Here is a 23335-nt window from a genome sequence, read left to right as displayed (position 1 = left end):
CCCAGGCTGGGTCTGCCCTGTGCCCAAAGGGGCTGAGCTGGCTCGGGAGGCTGTCCCCAGGCTGGGTCTGCCCTGTGCCCAAAGGGGCTGAGCTGGCACGGGGGGCTGTCCCCAGGCTGGGTCTGCCCCCAGGCTGGGTCTGCCCTGTGTCCAGAGGGGGCTGAGCTGGCACGGGGGACTGTCCCCAGGCTGGGTCTGCCCCCAGGCTGGGTCTGCCCTGTGTCCAGAGGGGGCTGAGCTGGCACAGGGGGCTGTCCCCAGGCTGGGTCTGCCCTGTGCCCAAAGGGGCTGAGCTGGCTCGGGGGGCTGTCCCCAGGCTGGGTCTGCCCTGTGCCCAAAGGGGCTGAGCTGGCTCGGGGGGCTGTCCCCAGGCTGGGTCTGCCCTGTGTCCAGAGGGGGCTGAGCTGGCACGGGGGGCTGTCCCCAGGCTGGGTCTGCCCTGTGCCCAAAGGGGCTGAGCTGGCACAGGGTCTGTCCCCAGGCTGGGTCTGCCCTGTGCTCAAAGGGGCTGAGCTGGCACGGGGGGCTGTCCCCAGGCTGGGTCTGCCCTGTGCCCAAAGGGGCTGAGCTGGCTCGGGGGGCTGTCCCCAGGCTGGGTCTGCCCTGTGCCCAAAGGGGCTGAGCTGGCACAGGGTCTGTCCCCAGGCTGGGTCTGCCCTGTGCCCAAAGGGGCTGAGCTGGCTCGGGGGGCTGTCCCCAGGCTGGGTCTGCCCTGTGCCCAAAGGGGCTGAGCTGGCACAGGGTCTGTCCCCAGGATGGGTCTGCCCTGTGTCCAGAGGGGGCTGAGCTGGCACGGCGAGCTGACCCCAGGCTGGGCTCACGGTGGGGCTGCCCCATCCCGGAGGATCCCTGGGGGGCACACGGGGGTCGCTCCCCAGGGGAACACGCCGAGGGGCTGCCCCGAGTGCGGTGGGGACGGGAGTCTGTCCCTGCCTGAGGGGTCAGGGGGAATCTGTGAGGGCCGGGCTGAGTCCGAGCCGAGCTGAACCGAGCCGGACTGAACCGAGCCGGACTGAACCGAGCCGGGTAGAACCGAGCCGGGTAGAACCGAGCCGAGCCGCGCCGGGCTGAACGGAGCCAGGCTGAGCCGGGCTGAACCGAGCCAGGCTGAACCGAGCCTAGAACCACCCGGGTCGAGCGGCCCCGCCGGTGGGTGCCGCGGCCCGGCGCTGGCGGAGCGGGGTCGGAGCGGAGCGGAGCAGGAGCGGGGCAATGCCGGGCCGGGCCGGGCCGGGCGGTCCCTCCCCCGCGCCCTCCCCGCCTCCTGCGCAGCGCGAACATGGCGGCGGCGGCGGCGGCGGCGGCGGCGGCGGCGGAGCGGGACTGAGGGACTGAGCGGCGCCAGCGCTCCCGGCCGTGCAGGTGAGGGGCGGCCCGGGGCGGGCGGTTCGGCTCGGCTCGGCTCGGCTTGACTGGACTCTGCCCAGCCCGGCCCAGGGAGGCACGCCCGGGGCGGGCGGGGGTCGGGCCCGCAGACCGGCCCGCAGCTCATCCCGCCTGTCAGCGCGGCCTCCGCGCGGGGCCCGGCCCGGCTCGGCCCGACTCGACTCGACTCGGCTCGGCTCGGCTCGGCTCGGCTCGGCCCGGCCCGGCTCGGCTCGGCCCGGCTCGGCTCGGTTGTCATGGACCGCACCTGCTGGAGCCCCGCCGGGACCGGCCCCCCGGCCGGGCTTGTGGCTCCGGGGGAGCCGCTCCCGGGGCTTTGTTACCCCGCCGGGTGTCCCCGGGCAGGGCCGGGGCAGCTCCGGGGCCGCCTCGCCCCGAGGCCTCGCAGCGGGGCCCGGCCCGGCTGGGGCCCCCCTGCTCGGTGCCCGCCGGGTGGTGCTGGCCGGGAAGGGGAAGGGGAAGGGGCAGGCGAGGCGGGACGAGCCGCTGGAGGGTCGCAGGAGGTGTCCCCGGGCCCGGAGGAGTTTGTGCCCTGCCTGCCCCACGAGCCCCTCGGGGCGCAGTGACAGCCCCGGGGATGGGGGGATGGACCCGGGTGCTCCGAGCAGCCGAAGGACCGCGGGGACCTGCCCGAGCAATCCCCAAAACACTATCCCTGGGCAAAACCTGCGCCTCCTTCCCGGGCCCCACCGAGCCGAGTGCTGGGACAGAGCTGGGAGCGAGACAAGGCTTGAGCGCTTCGTGCACAGTGAAGATGTTTAAAAATAACCCCGGTGTCGACTGGTGCTGCCGCGCAGGTTTCATCCGCAGGCGCTTTGAAGCTCCCGTGTAAAACTGTGGCACAGTTTGGATGACTGAAGGTAGAGCTGGCAAATCCAAGCAGGGGATCCACAGAGCTGCTCGGCTCCCTCGGGCCGCGGGTGGTTTGGGTTCAGCAGCTGAATGTGAAACTAATTATTTCCATGGGGAAAGTCAGGATGTGCAGACCCAGCTCCGGGGTCCCAGCTTTCGATTTTTTGGCTGAGTTTCTGTTTACTGTTGTTGTTTATAGTAAACAGCGTGCAGTGAGTGGCTGGGAACAGCCATGTGGTCGCTGCTCTTCGCAGCCAGTAATGTTGGGGGAAAATGTTCTCCCACCTCGGTTCAAACGGTGTGGGCTGGGCTGGGCCTCCTCCTCCCCTTGCCTTCCTCTCCTTACCCTCACCCTTCTGCTGGCCTGGCTGTGCTGTCCCCAGGCACTTGCTGGGAATATTTGGAGTATGGGATGGTGCTTCATCCCAGGCACCGTCCTGTGGCTTGGTGCTGATGTGGGAAATAAAACCGGGCTCGTGGCAGGCTCAGCTTGGGCCGAGCTGCCGTGGGGGAATAAAACCGGGCTCGTGGCAGGCTCAGCTTGGGCCGAGCTGCCGTGGAGGAATAAAACCGGGCTCGTGGCAGGCTCAGCTTGGGCCGAGCTGCTGTGGGGGAATAAAACCGGGCTCGTGGCAGGCTCAGCTTGGGCCGAGCTGCCGTGGGGGAATAAAACCGGGCTCGTGGCAGGCTCAGCTTGGGCCGAGCCGCCGTGGGGGAATAAAACCGGGCTCGTGGCAGGCTCAGCTTGGGCCAAGCCGCCGTGGGGGAATAAAACCGGGCTCGTGGCAGGCTCAGCTTGGGCCGAGCCGCCGTGGGCTGCAGCCTTGCAGGGCCTGCATGTGCCAGTGGGGAGTTCAGGATCTGCCCAGTAGATGGTATGAAAATGCAGATGGAAACTGGGGAGTCCCTTACAATGGACATGAGGGAAATGCAGGTATTTCTGTGCTATTTAAAGTATTTATTTGATTAAAGGTTAGAGTGGGCTTTATTTGAGAGAGATGCTGAGCCTCAGTCCTGGTTTGGTACTTGCATCTCAGCAACTGATGACAACTCTGCATCTTGTTAATCTGCTTTTCAGTGAAATATTTGGTATGAAATAAGTGAGATGATTAGCTAATTAAAAGAAAGCAAATGCAGAATTTAGAACAGGAGGCCCAGTGGCACTCCCTGCAAGTGATGAGCCTGTGGCCCTGGTTTTCCTTTGCCTAAAATTTTAATAAAACTCTTGAGGCACTTGTCTGGAAACTTGATGAATTTTGCAGGACAGTTTGGTGTCTTCAAGTGAAAGATGCTGTTGGGGTATGAAAAGATGATGTTATTCATCAAGGAGCTGTGCTTCAGTCTAGGATGTGAGTGCTCTGGGAGCTGTGTCCCTGTCCTATGTCTAATTTAAAGGTATCTCTGAGTCTTTGTTTCATGGCCTCAGACACAGAGGACCTTCAGAGATGTCCTCATTTTTCCCAGCCCTGAGTGAGGTCAGATGCACATCCAAACCCATCCTGAGTAATGGTTCTTGTTTTAAGGTTCTTCCTGCTGGCAATTCCACATCCTGTGCAGGTGATATTTGCCAGCCCTCACCGTTAGAGAGGTTTTTTGGGGTGTTTAATCTAAGTCTTTGTCACTTTAAACCTGTACCTTCTCTGAACTCCAGAGCACATGGAGAAGACTCTGCATCTCTACATCACTCCAGTCCCTGTATCTCTGCAGCTCAATTGGAAGGCATTGTTTTCTCTTTCTCAGTTTCTCTGCTCTTTTCACACGGGCTTGTCTGCCCAGCTGATCTCTGTCCCCCACTGGGCTGTGCTTCCAACTGCACTTTGCCTGAAGTGCTGTTGTCATTTGGGGTAGGACTGTGTTAGTGGGGCTTCTGCAGAGCAGCTGTAATAAGTGGGCCCAAATGGCCCCATTTTGGGTATGTGTGAGTGGTGTTACATGAGAAGGAATGCAGATCACACATTTACAGATCTGCAGGTTGAACTGTGTGTTTGTGACAGAGGACTTGGCATGCTCAGTGGCTCCTGTCTGCAAACCTAGAGCAGAGTGCTGGTGACAGGGGCCTTGAGCTGGGCTGTGTTAAATCTTGGCGTGTTCAGAGCTCTTGCATCTGTAATCATAGAATCGATTGGGTTGGAAAAGACCTCCCAGATCATCAAGTCCAACCCTTGGTCCAACTCCAGTCCCTTTACCAGATCAGGGCACTCAGTGCCACGGCCAAGCTCAGTTGAAAAACCTCCAGGGATGGGGAATCCACCCCCTCTCTGGGCAGCCCATTCCAATCCCTGAGCACTCTCTCTGAAAAGAATTTTTTTCTGATCTCCAGCTTCAATTTCCCCTGGCAGAGCTTGAGCCCATCGTGCCCCTTTGTCCTATTGCTGAGTGCCTGGGAGAAGAGACCAACCCCCACCTGGCCACAACTTCCCTTCAGGGAGTTCCAGACAGTGCTGAGGTCACCTCTGAGCCTCCTCTTCTCCAGGCTGAACACCCCCAGCTCCCTCAGCCTCTCCCCACAGCACTTGTGCTCCAGTCCCTTCTCCAGCCTCGTTGCTCTTCTCTGGCCCCGCTCCAGCTCCTCAATCTCTTTCCTGACCTGGGGGGCCCAGAACTGAACACAACACTCAAGGTGTGGCCTCCCCAAGGCAGAGTCCAGGGGAAGGGTCACTGCCCTGGGCCTGCTGGCCACGCTACTTTTGATACAGGACAGGATCCCATTGCATAATGTTTGCATCTAGCCCCCAGTCTTTTTTCCTTTTCATTTTTCTTGCTTGCAACTGAAATTCAGTTTGTGGTGACACAAAGAGATTTGGACTCGTTGAGGCATCTATTTATGTTTGAGAAGTTTCCTAACAAGGAGAGGTCCCTGAGAAATGAGGCAAGGTGCACTGAGGGCAGAGCAGCAGCTCTGGCTGCCAGCTTCTCTTGCAAGGTGGTTAATCTCCTGCATGTACGTAATTCAGAGATGTGCCAAGGTAAAAATCATCCCCATAATTAAACTCTCAGTGTAGCAAACTGTAACTCTGGCCCCTCCCTCACCCCAGCTGTGTGCCCTGGTGTGGTACCTGCACTCCAAGCTGTGACACGAACCTTTCACCCCACTTTATTTGCAGGATAACAGGGCCTAGTCCTAAAGGAAATGCTTTTTTTAAGGTTTATTCGTAAAGTACTTCTTTCTTATCCAGCTTCAATATCTAACAGTGGAGGCTGTTACAAAGCACTTACTTGATGTTTAAGCTGATAGTGCAAGTCTGAGAGTAGCAGGAAGCACAAGAAAACTTCCTTCTGTATCACCAGCTCTCCCTGGGCTCAGAGTGAGGAAGTTTAGTGACCTGAACTGCTGCTGTCAGACCAGTCTGTGGTGGGGGCACCTGAGCCCTGGGGGTCAGCACCTCCTGCTGTTTGTGAAGCTTTGCTCTGGCCTGTGGGTCAGTCTCCCTTAGCAGGACATTGCAGAGGTAGTTTCAATTGTGAGCAGGAGAGGTTAGTACAGGGACATCACTGCAGCCTGGCTGGTGCTGAAAACTAATTCCTGAAGATCTCTATCTGCATTAAATTTCTTTTTAAAAACCAGAATCACACTTAGCTCTTTTATTGGGGTTTCTGACACACCATCACTAGCAGAGGTTTGCAGTCTCCAGGGTTCACTCAGACACCTACCAAATGTCTCTGCCTCTCTATCAGGGATTTAAGCAGTTTGTGTCTGTGCCTCTGCTCTTGCTGGGCAGAGTCTCGCGATTTATGCAGACTCATCCTGAGCAAAAAAGTAGAATTTGGCTGAGAACTGAAGGAAAAGATGAACGTCCGTTTTGCTGCCTCGGCTGTTTGCGTGGCAGCCTCGGCCAACAGGCCAGATGGATGGGGGATGTCTGAGCTGCTGTAGAGGAGTCAAAAGCACTTGGCTTCCTGAGAGCTGGGAAGTCTCTCCTGCAGCTCCAGTGTGTGCTTGGTAACTGGTCACCAGAGATTAGGAAAGGAGAGCAGAGCAGAGTTGATGGGGCCATTACTGACTCTCAGCTGACATGGGAGTTCAAGGCAGGACTTTTTTCCCTGGGACAAACTTGTGCTTCTTAAATACATCCTCCCCTCTCCATTTCTTGATTAGAATTTTTTTTGTGTGTTGTAAGTTGAATGGTGTTAGCACAGTCAGCAGCTGACCTTCTCCTAGAGGTGCCTCCTCCCAGCCAGTGAGTGCCGAGTTACCCATCCTCAGTGAGCCCTTGAGTTACCCATGCTCAGTGAGCCCTGAGTTACCCATCCTGAGGTACCTGTCCTCAGTGAGCTCTGAGGTACCTGTCCTCAGTGAGCTCTGAGGTACCTGTCCTCAGTGAGCTCTGAGGTACCTGTCCTCAGTGAGCTCTGAGGTACCTGTCCTCAGTGAGCTCTGAGGTACCCATCCTCAGTGAGCTCTGAGTTACCCATCCTCAGTGAGCCCTGAGTTACCCATCCTGAGGTACCCATCCTCAGTGAGCCCTGAGTTACCCATCCTGAGGTACCCATCCTCAGTGAGCTCTGAGTTACCCATCCTCAGTGAGCCCTTGAGTTACCCATCCTGAGGTACCCATGCTCAGTGAGCTCCTACATTTTCCAGACTAACACAGTGTGAACAGTCCAGAAACCTCCCCATGGCTCAGGTTTCTTTTCAGCAACGGAAACTGTAGGAGTAGATGCCAGTGGAAACTTGTGAAGCTCAGTCTTTGCCCGTTATGTTCCCTGCTATTCCTCCCCTCTCCTGGGCCTTCCAGGGTTTCACCAGACACTGTGCCAGGTCCTTCTCCTGGGTGTCGTGACAAGGGAACACGTTTGGTTCACCCATTTCTGGAGTGACATCTGCTGGGTTTACTTGGGGGTGGGGGAGTAGGCGCACCTTCTGATCTCCCCAGGGTGCTGCTAATGTTTGACTCCAGGGAAATGTCCTGCCCGGAAAAGTGGGATTTGTGCCTGGAGGGACCTGGAGGATGGTTGTGTTGTTTGAGTTCAGTGTCGGCAGAGGCTGCACAGGGTGAACCCTGGTGGTTCCCTGCCGAGTGAGCCACGGTCCCTTTGGCTGCCACCTGCAGTCGCCTCCCTGTCACCCACCTGCACAAGGCAGTGCTGGAAGACCTCCAGCCAGGGGCCGACCTTCATTTGTCAGTCCTGCCCATCGTTGTGCCACGGCTGCAGCTCATCCCTGCTGCTGGGCCTCTCTCCCTCCCTTTTGGAGCAGCCCCTGCCTCCTGCCCCCACACTGAGCCCTGTCTGTCTGTGTTTGGAGCACTGGGACGTGTGTCCAGCTGCGTGTGCAGCGAGCAGGAGGGCAGCTGGTGTGTCCCCCCTCCTGCTGGCTGGGGGAGCCGCCCTGCTGCCTGCAGAGCTGCCCGTCCTTCCTGCCTCTCCGTCCTTCCTGCCTGTCCGTCCTTCCTGCCTGCCCGTCCTTCCTGCCTGTTTATCCTTCCTGCCTGCCTATCCTTCCTGCCTGCCCGTCCTTCCTGCCTGCCCGTCCTGCCTGCGTGCTTATCCTTCCTGCCTGCTTATCCTTCCTGCCTGTCCGTCCTTCCTGCCTGCCCGTCCTTCCTGCGTGCTTATCCTTCCTGCCTGCTTATCCTTCCTGCCTGTCCGTCCTTCCTGCCTGTCTGTCCTTCCTGCCTGCCCGTCCTTCCTGCGTGCTTATCCTTCCTGCCTGCTTATCCTTCCTGCCTGCCCGTCCTTCCTGCCTGCCTATCCTTCCTGCCTGCCCGTCCTTCCTGCCTGCCCGTCCTTCCTGCCTGCCCGTCCTTCCTGCCTGTCCATCCTTCCTGCCTGCCTGCCCTTGCCTGTCCCAGCAGCTGCCAGGGGGCCAAGCCGGCTGAGCTGGGCTGCACACACAGTGAGGGAGGTGGACAGGCATCACCTGGAGGCAGGACCTCAGCTCTGGCTCCCACGGCAGCCCCTCCCCGAATGCCCACCAAAATGCCCCAGACCAGCCGTGTGTGGAGGTGGCGGCTCAGGACAAGGGTGGCCCCCCGAGCTCGGGCTGAACGTGCTGGGGGGGTCTGCAGTGTGTTCCATCTCCCACCAGTGCTGCCCTCACTGTAGGTGCTGCTGCAGCGCCCTCGCTCCCCACCGGGGCCTTTTGCCTGCCCAGCTGGTGCCCATAAGTGGGAGAAATTCCTGCTCTCTACATGTTAGTCAAGTGAAGGCACAGAGAGCAGGCAGAGCTGATGGATTCTGATGTGGACCAAAGAGGAAGTTGTACCAATTCCTCTTTCTAAAAATAAGTCCAGTGACTGTTCCCGCAGCCTGGAGACTGCTGCCCTGCACACTGACTGTGGTTGGGTTTGTTTTTTTTGTCTTGTTCCAGCAAATCTTAAAAAAGATGCTGCACTCCATCTAAATAATGCAGTGGCTGTGGGATCAGAGAGGTGCTTATAGAGAAAGTCTTGTGGTTTCAGTGTTTCTAGAAATGACCTTGAAGGTTCACCTACATGTAGTGTTTCCTAGAGGTTTGTCTAAGCTCTTTTTAAAGATTTCCAGTGATGGTGATTCCGACTTTCCTCATCAATCCACTCCAGTGCCTGACTATTCTGAGATTAAGGAGCTTTGCTTGATTTCAGGCCAGTATTGCTGTGCTTTAACCCCATCATTTTGACATTTCACCTCTCTGGCAGGCTACCAAAGAGAAGAAAAATTCTGTAAATGTAGAAGTAATCATTGTGCAGGGTTGATCTTCCTTTCTGCCATTCCCTTCTGTGCTCATAGAGCATCTGGGGACTCTTGGGCACTGCTGTGGATTTAATGACACGTGTGTGACAGCTGGGCAGCCCCAGTCCCAGATCCTTGTGTTGTGTTGGCCGTGACTAAACAGTCCTTGGTCTGTGCTGATGTTACTGAAAATGTTCTTGAGGTGATGTGAGTTTTATTAAAATTGTATATAACTAATTTCCCAGTTGTCTTATACTTCTATAGCAAAATGCATGTCTGGAACTTTTTCAAAGAGTTTCTGGTTAGTGAAACGTTTTATGAAAATCAACAAGATGACATTAAAAGTCATTAGTCATTAAAAGACTTTACATTAGTGGAATGAGATGAGCTTTCATGTCCCTTCCAGCCCAGGGTGTTCAGTGATTCTGTGTGTGCACACGCCAGACCTGTGAGACTGGTGAGAGGTGCCTGGCAGTGCCAAGCTCCCTGCTGTTTACTGGCAGCGTGCCCTGGGTGAGGCAGCCCTGAACCAGGGGCTGGGATGCTGCATTCGGGCTGGGCAGCACAATTCCAGCTCACAGCTCTGGTGTCTGGGGAGCTTGTGCCTGCCTTCAACAGGATGATGGAGACATCCTCACAGGTGGTGTCCTAAGTTGTTAAAGAAAACTCCTGAGGTAATACAGCGTATTGAAAAGTATTTTCAGGTGGGATCTCTGTTAGAATATCAGCTCCTGATGGGAACTGAAACGTGCTGATGTAGCGAGTGGCCTTGTTGGTTTGTATCTGTGTTGGTAGTGGTTCCTATTCAGTAACAGTGTATAATACAAGCCTTCCCTCTTGTTCCTTAGGTGATGGAAGTTTAAATCTTTCAAGTTTTTATGCTTAGCAGTATTTCTGCCCTTGTGTGCAGATTACTCAGTAAAATGTTGACTTTTTTCTGTAGCAGAATACCTGTTGTTCATGATATTACTTACAGTTGACTTCATCCAGAGTATGTTGGTCTCTGGTTGGCAGCAGGGATGGATCAGCTTTATCCAGCAAGGCACCAGCTCGCTGCTGACGTGGAGCCCTTGGCTCTCACCTCAGGGGAAATACCCCATGACAGCTTTGCCATGCCTCCAGAGGTGAAGTCCATGTTGACATTTCTGCAGCCCCAAACTGGGCGGGTTTGGGTGGCTGTGCAATGCCACATGTCCCCCAGCACGGCAGGAGGTGTGGGCTCACCTGGTGGTGAATTCTCTGCCTGGAGAGGGCAGGAGGAACTGGTTCCACTTGGGCATTGCCCAGGCCCTGCGCTGGAGATCTGGGTGGTCGGGCTGTTTTTCCAGCACTGCAGGGAGGCTGAGGGATGGCTTTGGAGTCTTGGCTCCTCTTCCATCACCGTGAGCTTTGCTCTTGTCTGCTGCAGTGCTGGCAGAGTCTTCAGTCGTGTGTGTGGCAGTGTCTGTTCAGTGTTATCCTCTGCCTGCCCAGAGCACTCGGTGTGTTCTGGGGCTGCTCTGTTATTTCATATTGTTGTCAGCTGGAAAATCTGTAAATGCCCTGTGATATTTTACAGCTTTATAAGCTGTACAAAATGTCCAGCAGGTACTTGAGTGTCAAGCAGATACAGTCTGTAATAGGGCCTTGTTTTCATTAGCTCGTTGGCAGACACTGAACATACTTGCAGAGCTGCAGAATGGACTTTTGGTTACTTGTGGTCATGGTTTGTTTTATTTTATTGGCATCTACCGTGTGTTGTACAGAAAACAGTGAAGGGCCTCACAGTGTATTTTCTAGTTGTCCAAACTCTTGGCCCTTTAGGAATGTAAAGCAGCCTAACAACTTTTTCTTTACATAATTAACAGCAATCTATTCAGGGTTTCCTGCAGGAACTGGATAGTGATTTTTCCTCTCTGGGAGTAATTCTCCTGAGATAATATTTCTGTGTACTGCTAGATTGTTCTTTCTTTTCCTATTAAAATTGACTGAAGTTTTGATGAGCACTTGTTAGAATTTCTCTGTATCCAGAGTTTGCACCCTGTAAGGGATATTTCACCTATTTCAGTAGATACACAGTTTTGGCTCCTGGGATTTTAGCTCCTTAATTCACAGACGAGACCGGAGTTGTACACAGGATAAAAATAGCAAACAGTAATTAATACCCATCCTCAGTGAGCCTGGTTTCTCTTGACATGTTGCACTGCTGCAATTTCCTTTTCTTTTCGTAAGAAATAGCTGAGTTAATATCTCTCTCCATGAGTGAGAAAATAAAACAAAGATGCTTGTTTCCTGGCCTGGCATGCCGCTCCCTCGGGGTACAGAGAGTTTCTGGCAGCTCTTCTCCTGGGCAGCCCTTTGCCTTGGCAGCAGGAGGGACGGCACAGCCTCTGCCTTCGCCCTCCCAGACATCTCCTTCCCTCTATCGGGCCGGATTATCTCTGTCTAAGTGCTCCAAGTAGCAGACAGCGACTCCTCTTCATCCCTAGCAGGGGTAAATAAAGGTTTTGTGGCTCTGCTCCATACCCTGAGGGTCTGGATATTTTATCTTTCTAATTTCTTTAGCAGATGGAGCAGATCAGTAGGAACTATTTCTCATCTGTTGTCCGTTTGCACAGGAATCAGTTGCTGGGAGTGTTGGAGGGGAGTTTGAATGTGAGTCTGGCTCTGCTGCCTGGCAGGGAGACCCTGGGTTTGGTCACTCTAAGGATAGATTTATGTCTGTAATACACTAAAGGGGTCATTTTACCTTGCATTGTCTGGGAGAGCAGGTTCAGGAGGGCAGAGAGGTGTGTTTGGAAGGTTTGGGAAGGTTGGCTGTGTGCATTTTGAGTTAGGGACAGGGCTTTGTGTTTGCATCTATGAAGAATTCAGCCCTGGGTGTGACTGGAGTCGTGGCCCCCCACCCCTTGCCAGTGGGGACATGTCTGTGTTGGTGCTGGACCTCAGGAAGTTAAGAAATACTTAACTCCAGGGAAGGTCATTCTTTTGTGCTGGATGAGGGAAGAGAGCACCTTGCACGCTCCAGTGACATGCTCAGTGATTACTTTGATGTCATCAGAGGCTTGAGGATGAAAGCTTTATTTTCCCAAGGGATATTGCTAAGCATTCCACTTATAGAAGGGAAGCAGAAGGAAAGTGTAATGGTAGGTGTATATAATGATCATCATCCCCCATGTCTCAGTGTTTAGCTCATTAGAGAGTGATGGTTTTGTCCCTCACCTTTTCTTCAGCGCTGGTTTGCTCTCATCTCCCTTCCTGCTGTTCCAGTGAAACCCTTTCCCTGCTGTGTCTGTCCCTGGGGATCATCCTCCTCCCCTATGTTTGTGAGATACAGGGTACTATGAGGGATTGGGTCATCTCCTTCCCATCTCTTTCCAAGGTTTTCCTCATTTGCATTTCTGTTGTGTCGCCTAATTACCATCTCTTTGGTTTTTTATTCCCCTCAAGCTGCCTTTCCCTGCTTGTGGTCTCCTGAGGATGTTCTGCTGAAACATTATCAAACTTACATTACTGGAAATAGTAAATGCAAAATCTTCTTTGAGGAATTCTCACATTCTGCTTGCAGCATCACTGCACACTGTTGTGACAGTTCCAATAGAGACACGACTGGAAGTCAGAGCCCTTTCCTTCTGGATTGCCTTCTGGTTCCCGTTACTGGGGAATACATTGTCGTCCTAGCATTTAGATATATTTATTTCATTAGTTAGTATTACAAACCATGTATATATTTATCGACCTGATCCTCCCCTCCCATATCTTTCATTCCATAAAGAGTTTATTTTTTAATAAGATGAAGTCCAGTGGAGAATTAAGGAAGAGGTTAATTAAACATTTTTATATAGATATATATACTGGATGTTGGCCAGAGACCTGTGAAGAGTTTCTGCCCTGGATCCCATTCTGGGGCCACATCCATCAATGTGTAACTGCTGTCTGGGAAGGCAGCCCTGGCTGTCTGTGGGAGGGGGGCTGTGCTGGCCTGTCTGGTGATGATATGGAAACCATGCACTGGTTTTTAATGTACTCCTGTTTAAATTCTTCTTTAAAGACTTTGAAGCATCCTATTGTCTGCTTTTATGTGGGGTGACTTTGTAACTGCCACGGGCAGAATCCCATTTCAAGGTCCCCTATAAGCCATCTGCTTTCAGTAATAGCTCTTGGCTGTGGCATGTGGCTCAGTGCAGGCTGAAACAGCCACAGTGCTGCAAAACTTTCTTCACTGCCTGCATCAGTTTGGCCTTCCCGCTGTGCCCTGTGGGCTGGGTGCCCCCTCGGGGTGCTCTGTATCACCCCCTGCCCTCAGTGGGCACCTCCAGCTTGTCTGTGGGCAGTGAGGGAGGCGTGACCCAGCCCGGGGGTGTGGGGGGTGCACCAGATCCTGCACCGCTCCGTGTTCCTGGGATTGCCAGGAAAGCAGACCCAGGTGTATGCAGAGCTGGCCTGTGGCCTGGCTCCTAGTCTGCAGTGTGTGGTCAGAACATGCTGGGATCAGGCTACAGAGTGCCCCATGTGTGATAAATCTCTGCTTCCAGGTGCCCTCAGTGGTTGGGGTGTTGGGTCCACTGCCAGGCCACTCTAACCCAGGCCACTCTTCTTTAGAAGGAGACTTTGACTTTTAGCTGTGTGAGTCCTGCTGAAACACAGCTGGGTCAGTGGCAGAAACAGCAGCCCAAGGCACACAGATTGAATTCCTTGCCTTGTCCTGTTCTTGCCATATGGCTGTGAAGTCCAGCAGGTCCTCACTGCTCTGTGTGTAGCAGGAGCCTCGCCTGACCAAAAAGCCAGTCCCCTGTGTTGGGTTCTGTTGCAGTGCATTTGGGAGAGCTCCATGGAGGTGCCTGGTGGGACAGGTCAGAATTGTCTCTGCTTACCACCCAGAAACAGAGACCTGCTGCTTTTCCCAAAGCTCCTTCAGAACAGTTATGGAGAGAGATGGTGTTGGTGGCCTCACTGTCTTTGGGGTGTGGGATACAGGCATTGCTCACCCCAGAGGAAACAACAGGACACAGAACCTCAGAGTGACTTCAACAGCAGGACCAGCCATGAAGGGATGGCTAAGGTAATTCTGGAGCACAGTGAATCCCCAGCTGCAGTCACAGGGGATTTGTGTGATCAGCTGAGGTCTGCGCCACATCACTCCATGTTCGTGGTGGGCCATTCCCTGTCCCTGGCAATGGGAGGCAACCCCGGCCTTGGCTCCAAACCTTGAGCATTGTTCTGCCAGGGGAGGAGCAGCACAGAGTGCTCTGAGTACTGTGTCTCCCTGCCCATGGCAGGGGGGTTGGAACAAGAGGATCTCTGAGGTCCCTTCTGACCTAACCATTCCAAGATTCCATGTTGCCCTGCATGGGAAGGATTTCAGTTTTGCACTGTTTTCCTTCTCTCTGGAGGCTGGAGTGGGGTTGGGTTCTGAGAAACAAACCAACACCAGTCTTAAAACAAAAGCAGTCCTGATTTTTCACCAGCATGTGGATTTCTTACAGCAGTCAAGCCCCATCTTTCCAAGAAGGATTGGAAGGGTGGAGTGACCACTCCCCTCACTACAGAAATGGCAGCCACGGAGCAGGAGGACTGTAACTCCCAGCTCAGCAGTAAACATATCTATACTGAGAAAATTTTGTCCTGTTAAGGGGCTTCCTTTAGCAGACTCAAGCCAGGTTATCTCACCTGGCTTTTGCTTTAAGCCCTCTCCTCCCTCTGTTTCTTTCAGCCTGGGTATCCTGTTTCTGAAGTGTGCCAAACTTGTCTTTATTGCAGCCTCTTGAGTCTTCATGGAGAGCCAGGTCTGCTCCCAGTGATACTCATCAGGATGTTTCTGGTTTGAGCCAAGGTCCATGCTGGTTTATTTTTTTACAAGGAAGGAAACCTTTACTGGAATCCTGTAAGTTTTTATTTCATTTCCTTTGCAATCATGAGCAGTGATAACTACTGTAGCTTCCCTCATGGTGGTGATTCCTCCCACTGGTCCCTGGTTTTAACACTTAGAATCACAGAATCAGTTGGGTTGGAAGAGACCTCCAAGATCATCAAGTCCAACCCTTAATCCAATCCCACGGTGATCACCAGATCATGGCACTCAGTGCCACATCCAATCTCGGTCTTCATCCAATCTCCAGGGCTGGAGAATCCCCCACCTCCCTGGGCAGCCCATTCCAATGCCTGACCACTCTATCTGTAAAGAATTTCTTCCTGATATCCAACCTAAACCTCCCGCTGGCAGAGCTTAAGCCGGTGCCCTCTTGTCCTACTGTTGGTTGCCTGAGAGAAGAGACCAATCCCCACCTGGCTACAACATCCTTTCAGGTAGTTGTAGAGAATGATAAGGTCTCCTCTGAGGGTGATCCTTTGAGCTTGACTCAGCAGGTTCTGATGGTCCAGCTGCCATTTCTTAGGAGGCTGAGCCATGTCCTCTCCCTTCCAAATGGAAGGTGTTCAACAGGAAGTAATAAAGTTGATATTTTAATTGTAGAGACAAGGTCTATCCAAGTTCCTCACGTGTTTTTGTGCTCCCCTCAGACTTGACTCAGGGGCTGAGGGATTGTGTTACTTGTGATCACATCTTTGAGACATCTCAGTGTGTTTAGCACAAGAGTGTGTTTGTGAAGGGCCTGTCGTGAAGTCTGGAGTTTATCAGTACACTTCTTACGTGGTAGAAAGATAAAATTAGTTCCAGAGGAAGAGAGATGTTGAAAATGACACAAAATCCTTCTGGCAGAAAGGGAGTAATGGTTTGCAGCCATCAGGTATTTCAGATCACACAGGGGGGTCAGTACTCCAGATGGAAATACCAACATTCATTGTACAGTGTTTCTTTGAAACATTCCCTGGTGTGAGCACGAGGACCCTGGAGCCCTGGTGAGGGGAGGTGATTCCAGAGATGCTGTAGCTCCAGCCTTTGTTTGGAGCTGCCAAAAATGTGGCTTTACACAGACAAGGAGAACTAAAACTCCACTCTGGTCCAGAGCGTGATAACAGGGAGGTAGAGGGAAATAAACTCATTGGGCAAGTTAAATTCTGACTCACCTCTTCAAACTTCACAGCTGTTCTGCTCCTGAGAGTTTCCTTCAGCTCCCACATAAGCATTTGTTTGGCATTTGGGTTTAGGACTCCTTGCCTGTGTGTCTGGCACCGAGGAGCTGGTGCTCAGTCCGGGCAGCTCTCTGCTGGTCTTTGGCTTCTGCCCAGCAGAGGGGTCAGCCCAGCTTGTCAGAGCGTGGTTTGAGAGAGAGAACTGTGGGTTTGTGGGTTTGTAGGTTTAGACCAGCAAAAGTTCTGATGTCCACAGGTCAGGCAGAAATCGGAGAAGCCAAAAAAAAAAGTGGTCAGAAGTGTCAGATCATGCAGTGGCAGTCCCCTCATTTCTCAGGTTGGCTGAAAGTGCCTTTCTTTCTCCACCACAGAAATTAAAAATGGCCAAAGAAGATGTTAAATGAGCAGGCTGATGGAAAAGGTTCTTCCCCCAGAGGGTGGTGGGCACTGACCAGGCTCCCCAGGGCAGTGGGCACAGCCCCAAGGCTGCCAGAGCTGCAGGAGGGTTTGGACAACAATCTCAGAGACAGGGTGGATTGTTGGCGTGTCTGTGCAGGGCCAGGGGTTGAACTGATGATCCTTGTGGATCCTTTCCAGCTCAGGATATTCTATTGACTGTGTTATCTGCTCATCGTGTCTGTGCTGGTTTTGTGATGGGGTTGGGATGCCACTGGATGCTCCCTGTGTAACCCATGGTGTACAGATGTGCTTCCAGAACAGAGCTGGAACAGGACCTGGCCCAGCCTGACCCTCCAGCTGGGAGGTTGGAATGGCAGCACCACCATCACCCACAGTGGGCAGGAGCATATAATGCTGCTTTCCCATTTCCTGAGGGAATTTGTGAGGGACAGCTCTTCATTGCTGGAAATACTGCTAGTGTTTGATGGAAAGATGACTGTGAAGAAAACCTCAGCTGAAGCAGATGTTACAAGGAAAGGATTTTTACTGACTGCAGTGATCATGGTGCTCCAGACCTGTGCTTTTGTGTGGAGAAATTCAGGCACTGCAGGCACTTTGCATCATGAGAAACCTTCAGGATTCTCTTGTGGCTGTTCCATGGGATTTCCCAGAAGCATCATTCTCACAGTCCTCTGGCAATACACAGAGTTTCCTTTTTTTTTCTCCCTGATCCTAATCTGTGGGGTATGTATCCAACCTAATAAAACCATTTTTCAGCCTCTCTGTTGGTAGCTTTCTTGCTCTGCTCTGGGGAAGCCTCTGGCCTGCTGGCAGCAGCTTTGTCCAGCAAGGCCTGAGGCTTGGCACGCTGTCAACAAACCTTCAGGCCCCCTTTCAATCAAACATGGTAGTGCTGAGATGCGACTTGGACTCCATCCCAAGGTTCACCATAATCATCCCTGTATAATAGGAAGTCCAAACAACCCCAGGAAATAATTCAGATGTCACTGGTGCCTTGAGTGGAATAAAGAAGTGCCCAGAAGAGACATTAAGAGCCTCAGCTTTAACTCTTTTCATAATTATGCGCTTCGAAGGAGCGGAGGCTTTGGAGATAAAGGGATTACATGCATCTCATGAGGTCTGGGAAGATGGGACAGCGTCTTCCACCCACGTTTTCTTTTTTTTGTTTTACTGCTGTTGCTACATTTGCTGGAAGAATGTTGCAGAGCAGGCTCCCCTCTAACCCTGCAGGTCCCTTCTGATCTGGCACAGGTAAACTGAATCCATCTGCCCTTAAGGGTGAGTTTTTGCAAGAGTCTGTTGGTAGGAGCAGTTGGGGGAAGCATTTAATTAGATTAAGATGCATTTGAGCTGTGTTTGTGCTGTGGGCTGTGCTGTGGCTGCCTGAGGAAGCTGCATTCAGAGCGAGGTATGCCCTGGGTATGCCTCTTCCAGCCCTGTCTGCCTCTCTGCTGCCTGAGGAAAAGGAGAATGCCTGCAAGGTGTGAATCACAGGGTAACCCAGCACAGGGGCTACCAGGGTGTGAAGTGTCTCGAGGTGGTGTCCTGTCCTGCCTCTGGCTGTGAGCTGTGCCCTTAGCCAGGCGAGGGCTTGGCTTTTCCTTGCCAGGTCCAGCAGCTGGGGCAGTGATGGGTGGGCAGAGTCCAGCTGGACATCCCACCTTCACTCAGCTGTTGCTTGAGGCCTGTGTGCCTTTGGCCTGTGCATCTCATACTTGTGTATGGCCAGACTTTGTGAACGAAGATTTGGGAAGGGCTCTCCCCACATGGCTGTGCCCTTCCAGACTGCACAGTGGATGTTTTAGGTGAGGCTCAGCGTGCGCAGAACTGGCCCCACTGTGTCCTAAGGTCCATCTGCCACGGCCAAGCAAGCTTGGACAGTGACACTGAAGTCCTCGGGACTGTCACAGCACCCGGTACTGACCAGGGCTGACCCTGCTGAGCATCCAAGATCTGATGGGATGGGATGGAATGGGATGGGATGGGATGGGATGGGATGGGATGGGATGGGATGGGATGGGATGGGATGGGATGGCAGGGAGGGATTGAACTACCAGGGGACGGTCCCACTGAGACTCGAACTCAGGTCCTTGGGATTCAGAGTCCAGAGTGCTCTCCTTTACACCATGGGACCACCCCATCTCATACTGGATACTATTGTAAATGCTGGATTGCTTTGCAATGTCTTTGTCATTTCTAAGGTTGCTTAAAGGTTTGCTTTTCTTGACAACTTCTTCCATGAGGAAGTTGCACATGTGTTAGTTTCCAATAACTGTTTCCTTCTCCCTGGTATAGACTTGGGAGTTTTTAGTTTTGTAGGTTTGCTCTGCTGTACTGGGAAGGGATAATTTGGAGTCCCCAGTTCACTCCCTTCATGCTACTCATTATTTTATATGCATCTCCTGTGGTCTCTCTCCTTTTCATTACTAATCAGGTCTAGTCTTTTCAATCCTCCTTTGTGTGATAGTTTCATTTTACAAAAGCTGAACTAGTTTCTCTCAGCTCAGATGATGTGATCTTACTCTTATCAAAGGTGTTCAGCAGCCGCAGTCCCGTGTACTCGCTGCAAGCTGAGCTCAAATTGTGTCAAGTTCTGCTCTGCTTTGCCATGGCAAGTGGGAATGTTTGTTACAGCTGTCTTTAAATTTAAATTTGGATGTTTTAAATGAATTAAATATGAACATGAATAATGCAGCTGGTAACATAGCCTTTCTGCAATTAAATGCAAACTTTTTCATTTTGTCTCTCTGCTTTTAGGTTCTGCTATGCCGCAGTGTTTGTACTGACTCTGCTGTCTTGGAGGAGTGATGGGGAACTAGAGCCCATGACAGTTCAGTGGAGCCCTTGGCACTTTTGATATCTTGGTGAGTGAAAGTTGTTTGAAACTGTGGGAAAGGCACTTTATCTGCTACTAAAGGCAGAAAATCAGTTGGCCTTTTTACATTTTTAAGGTAGCGTCCTGCTGAAGTGAATTTGCACATTGATCTGTCCTTTCAGGTTATAAATTCTGGAAACCAACACTGTAACACTGCGGCCCATGCTTGGGAGATTATTTTGATCTCCACAAGCAGGAGAAGCACAGCTTTTGAAACCAAGGGGAGTTTTCACTCTTGTGTGCAGCTCTGTACAGGTGTCAGGTTCTGGAGGTGGAGCATTGAGCGTGTGCCTGGCTGTGGATGTCTCCAAGGCTTCCTTTGGTACAACAGTAAGATTGTGTCCTTTGTGCCATGGACCCAGCTGACAGGTCCCCACCAGGGGCATGTTTGTGTCTGAGGTCATTCCATAAGATCTGTGTCTGTGGATAGCTCATTTTTCCCACTTGGGTACCAAACTGTTGCTTCTGCTGTTTATTACTTTAACATGTTTTGGTGGTCAGTCCCTGAATGGAGCAAAGGCACATCCATCAGTATCCCCATGCTCCTTTCCTTCAGTTCCTTCAGTGTCTGTTCTGCCATTCACCTTCTTCCCTCTACACTGAAGTCTGTCCTCACTGGGGCATCTCAGCCTTGTCAAAGCCTTTAGTGTGATTCCTCTTGCCTTCCAGTTTGTTGTCAGAGAGATAAAATCCTTAGGTGTTTCAGTTTGGAGGGAGCTTTTGGAGGTTGTTTGCTCCAGTGCTGCATGCAGAGCTGGGCTGAGTTCTTAAGTCAGACTCAGTTACAAGGTTAGATCAGGCTGCTCCAGGAGGCAGCTGGTTGATGTTTGGAATATCTCCAAGGGTGGAAATTTTACAGCTCCTCTGGGCAATTGTAAATTACAATCAGTGGGAATTGTCAATTCCCAGGCCCTATGTTAGTAACACTCAGGGGCAGCTCTGATCTCTGCTCTCTGTGACCAGGGACAGCACCCAGGGGAGTGGCTGGGGCTGTGTCAGGGGAGACTTAGGCTGGATATTAGGAAGAAGTTCTTCCCTCAGAGGGTGGTGGGCACTGACCAGGCTCTCCAGGGCAGTGGGCACGGCCCCAAGGCTGCCAGAGCTGCAGGAGGGTCTGGATGATGCTCTGGGGGGGACACAGGGCGGGATTGTTGAGGTGTCTGTGCAGGGCCAGGAGTTGGACTCAGTGATCCTTGTAGGTCCTTCCCAGCTGTGACTCTACCAGTTTCAGGAGGGCTGGGGTACAGGGTCTCTGTCTCTATGGCTAAAGAAGAGCATCCCTGCAGCCCAGGACTGGTCCCTGCCCATGGGATGTGGGAGGCTGGTGGCTCCCATCTGGCTGTGCCAGGGCGGGCAGGCTGGAGCCCTGCAGCCTGGAGTTTGGCTCTGACTCCTCTCTGGGCCTTGCATCACTCTGAGCACACACTACTTCTTTTGCTTTTTTTCACTTTTTCATTTTTGAGTTACAATTTTGCAGGATGAACCCACGTATTGGTGCCCTGTGGTGTGAGATGTGCAGGGAGCCTGGAGGTGCCGAGCTGTGGGGGGCAGGAGTCAGGCTGGAGCTGCCTCATTTGGACAGTTTCTTACGAGTGTTTTGGAGTGCAGGGTCCCTGAGGTGGCACTGGTGACTCTCAGCAAAGTGGGAGTCCCCATGCAGCTTAAGTCTCCTCCTCTGGGAAGACTCACCATGCATTTATTTATTTATTGAAACAGCTGCAGCATTTGCAATGTCTGACCCTCTCTTCCTTGACATGGGATCTTGCTGAGAGCCTGCAGCAGGGTTGGCTGAGGGACACCAGCAGTCAACTCTGTGCTTTACCAGATCACAGAAACAGAGAATGAAGTTTGGAAAAGACCTCCAAGATCATCAAGACCAAACATCCCCTAGACCAGGACATTAAATGTCACATCCAGTTGTTTCTTTAGCACTTAGGAGGATGGTGCCTCCACTACCTACCTGGGCAGCCCATCCCAATCCTTGACAACCCTTTCTGTGAAGGAATTTTTCCTGGTGTCCAACCTGAACCTTCTCTGGCACAACTCGTGGCTGTTTCCCTTATCCTGTCACTTAATACCCAAGAGATTGATCCCCACCTGGCTCCACCCTCCTGTCAGGGAGCTGTAGAGAGCAAGAAGGTTCCTGCTGAGCCTCACTAGGGTTATTCCCATTGCCTGAGGATGGAGGATGCACCCTTGTCCTGAGCCACAGCCTTCCACAAATCCTGTCTGGGCAGCTCAAACAGTCACTAATTTTTTCTCCCAGTACTTCTGCAGGGAAGGGTCACATCCCTGCCAGCATGGCCCTGAGATTCTCAGGCTGAAGCAGCTTTTCAGAAGCCCCTGGTGTGGCACAGGAACATCATCCCATGCCAAACACATGAGATTTTTGTCTGTAGGTAGTTCAGTAAAGTCCCACAGACAGCAGAGGGGCAAAGCCAGAGATGTCAATGCTTGTATAATGCCTTTGTATAACACCTTTCAGTCTGGGGTTTATGTCTGGGGGACTTTTCCTGCCAGGACAGCTAGTCTTTAATAAAACTGAGTGAAGAAAATTATGGAAAGAAGCTTTAGAAGTTGTAAATAACCTTTCACACATAGGCTACCTTCTGCTATTGAAAGGGAAAGAAACTTTGCTCCATTCACAAGTGTGTACAAACATGCATGTTATTTAGGAGAGAGGCAATAAGTGACTACTGTGGACCTTTTGTTTTGGACTAAAAAACATTCAGAGATTTTTTTCCTTTAGTATTTAATTCCTTCAGTATTTTCCTTCTCAGAGTATTGCTCAGTGTTGCATGTAAAGACTGTAGTTTATAGTGCTGTTACAGAAAATTAAACTCTTTATTTCTCTTAGGTTTGGAAAAAGCCTGGTTTCCAAAATCCCAACTTCTTGCCAAGTTGGAGCTGTAAATAACCCTTTAAGCAGCACCTCAGCACTGTGTCCTGAGACAGCTTCCTCTTCCATCCTCCTCCTGACTGCCCCACTGTGAACAAAATGCAGTTATATTGACACAATTAATCTTTCATTAGTTAGTGGAATGTCAAAACATGCTTTTCCTGCCTTTCCTGAGGGCTTGTTTATGGCTCAGCCATTCACTTGGGTATTTTCTGACAGGGCTTGGTGAGGCTCGGTGTGTGCAGTGGGCACTGCCCTGGGACAGTGGCTGTGCCAGAGTGTTGGGCTCCCTCTGTTTGCCCAGCACACCTATCCCAAGAGCCTGATTTTCAGCAATATTTGCTTATAACAAGAATGCAAACTCTTCTACTTATTGTGGGACAGTCCAGCCAGTTTTTCTCCAACCAAGAAAGAAAAATCCACAGCACAACTTGGACTCTCGTGGCAGCAGTAACAGCAAAAGTATTTCCTGGGTCATTGTCCAATTTCTCATCCTTATTCCCCAGAACTGCTGTGAGCAATTTGAATTGCAAGTAGTAAGCTGGAAATTGCTGTGCTGCTTTGCTAGAGTTAATGTTGTGTTTCCATGTGTTTTCTTTCATAAATTTCAGCTCTGCCTCCTTTTGTTAGTGACTGTGAGCAGCCCCTCCTTCCCCACACACACTCTGGACCTGCTCTGGGGTGAGCACAGAGAGGGACATGTGCTCCTTGTGCATATTCCTGCTGCTCCTGCTGCCATGAATTGCAAGTTGTCCACAAATTGGAGAAAGTCCTGTAGTTCAGGAGTGGAATGAACTGTGTGTGTTCTGTGAACTCTGGGTGACAGAGTGTGTATTTCCCCTCCCTGTGTGATGAGTTCATGGTGCAGATGACTGCATGCTCCAGAATGGGCAGTTTTCTCATCTTTGTTTTTTTTTGCCCTAGACACCTTCAGTTCTCTAAGAGCAAGCCAGTCCCAGGCCAAGAGCAGCAGCAGGTGGTAGAATGCGGAAACCAGGCCCTCAGAAAGGTGAGCAGAGGTGCTTGGCACAGGGAGGACCGAACGCCCTGGGGGCTGGCACGGGCTGGCTGGGCTGGGCTGGTTGGGCTGGGCTGGGCTGGGCTGGGCTGGCTGGGCTGGCTGGGCTGGGCTGGGCTGGGCTGGGCTGGGCTGGGCTGGGCTGGCTGGGCTGGGCTGGGCTGGGCTGGGCTGGGCTGGCTGGGCTGGGCTGGGCTGGGGGATGTGGTTGGCAGCCCCAATC

The 23335-nt window shown here is 52.4% G+C and overlaps 1 protein-coding gene across 6 annotated transcripts in view; it reads left to right on the top strand.

The window, feature by feature from the left end:
- The first annotated feature begins 1274 nt into the window (after positions 1 to 1274).
- SCMH1 (Scm polycomb group protein homolog 1) overlaps positions 1275 to 23335 on the top strand; it is a 77855-nt gene continuing 55794 nt past the window's right edge. For 5 of the 6 annotated variants that reach the window (XM_071577007.1, XM_071577006.1, XM_071577004.1 and 2 more), the window contains exons 1-3: positions 1275 to 1362; positions 19078 to 19184; positions 23019 to 23103. In XM_071577007.1, the coding sequence (XP_071433108.1) occupies positions 23079 to 23103 (25 nt within the window). In that variant the 5' untranslated portion in view covers positions 1275 to 1362; positions 19078 to 19184; positions 23019 to 23078. Of the gene's footprint in view, positions 1363 to 14660; positions 14753 to 19077; positions 19185 to 23018; positions 23104 to 23335 lie in introns of those variants that run through there. The other variant, XM_071577003.1, reaches the window with a different exon arrangement.

The sequence above is a fragment of the Pithys albifrons genome, chromosome 24 (assembly GCF_047495875.1).
Source record: "Pithys albifrons albifrons isolate INPA30051 chromosome 24, PitAlb_v1, whole genome shotgun sequence".
NCBI classification, from domain to species: domain Eukaryota; kingdom Metazoa; phylum Chordata; class Aves; order Passeriformes; family Thamnophilidae; genus Pithys; species Pithys albifrons.
The sequence above is the reverse complement of the archived record's forward strand: the minus strand, read 5'-3'. Positions and strand labels throughout refer to the sequence as shown.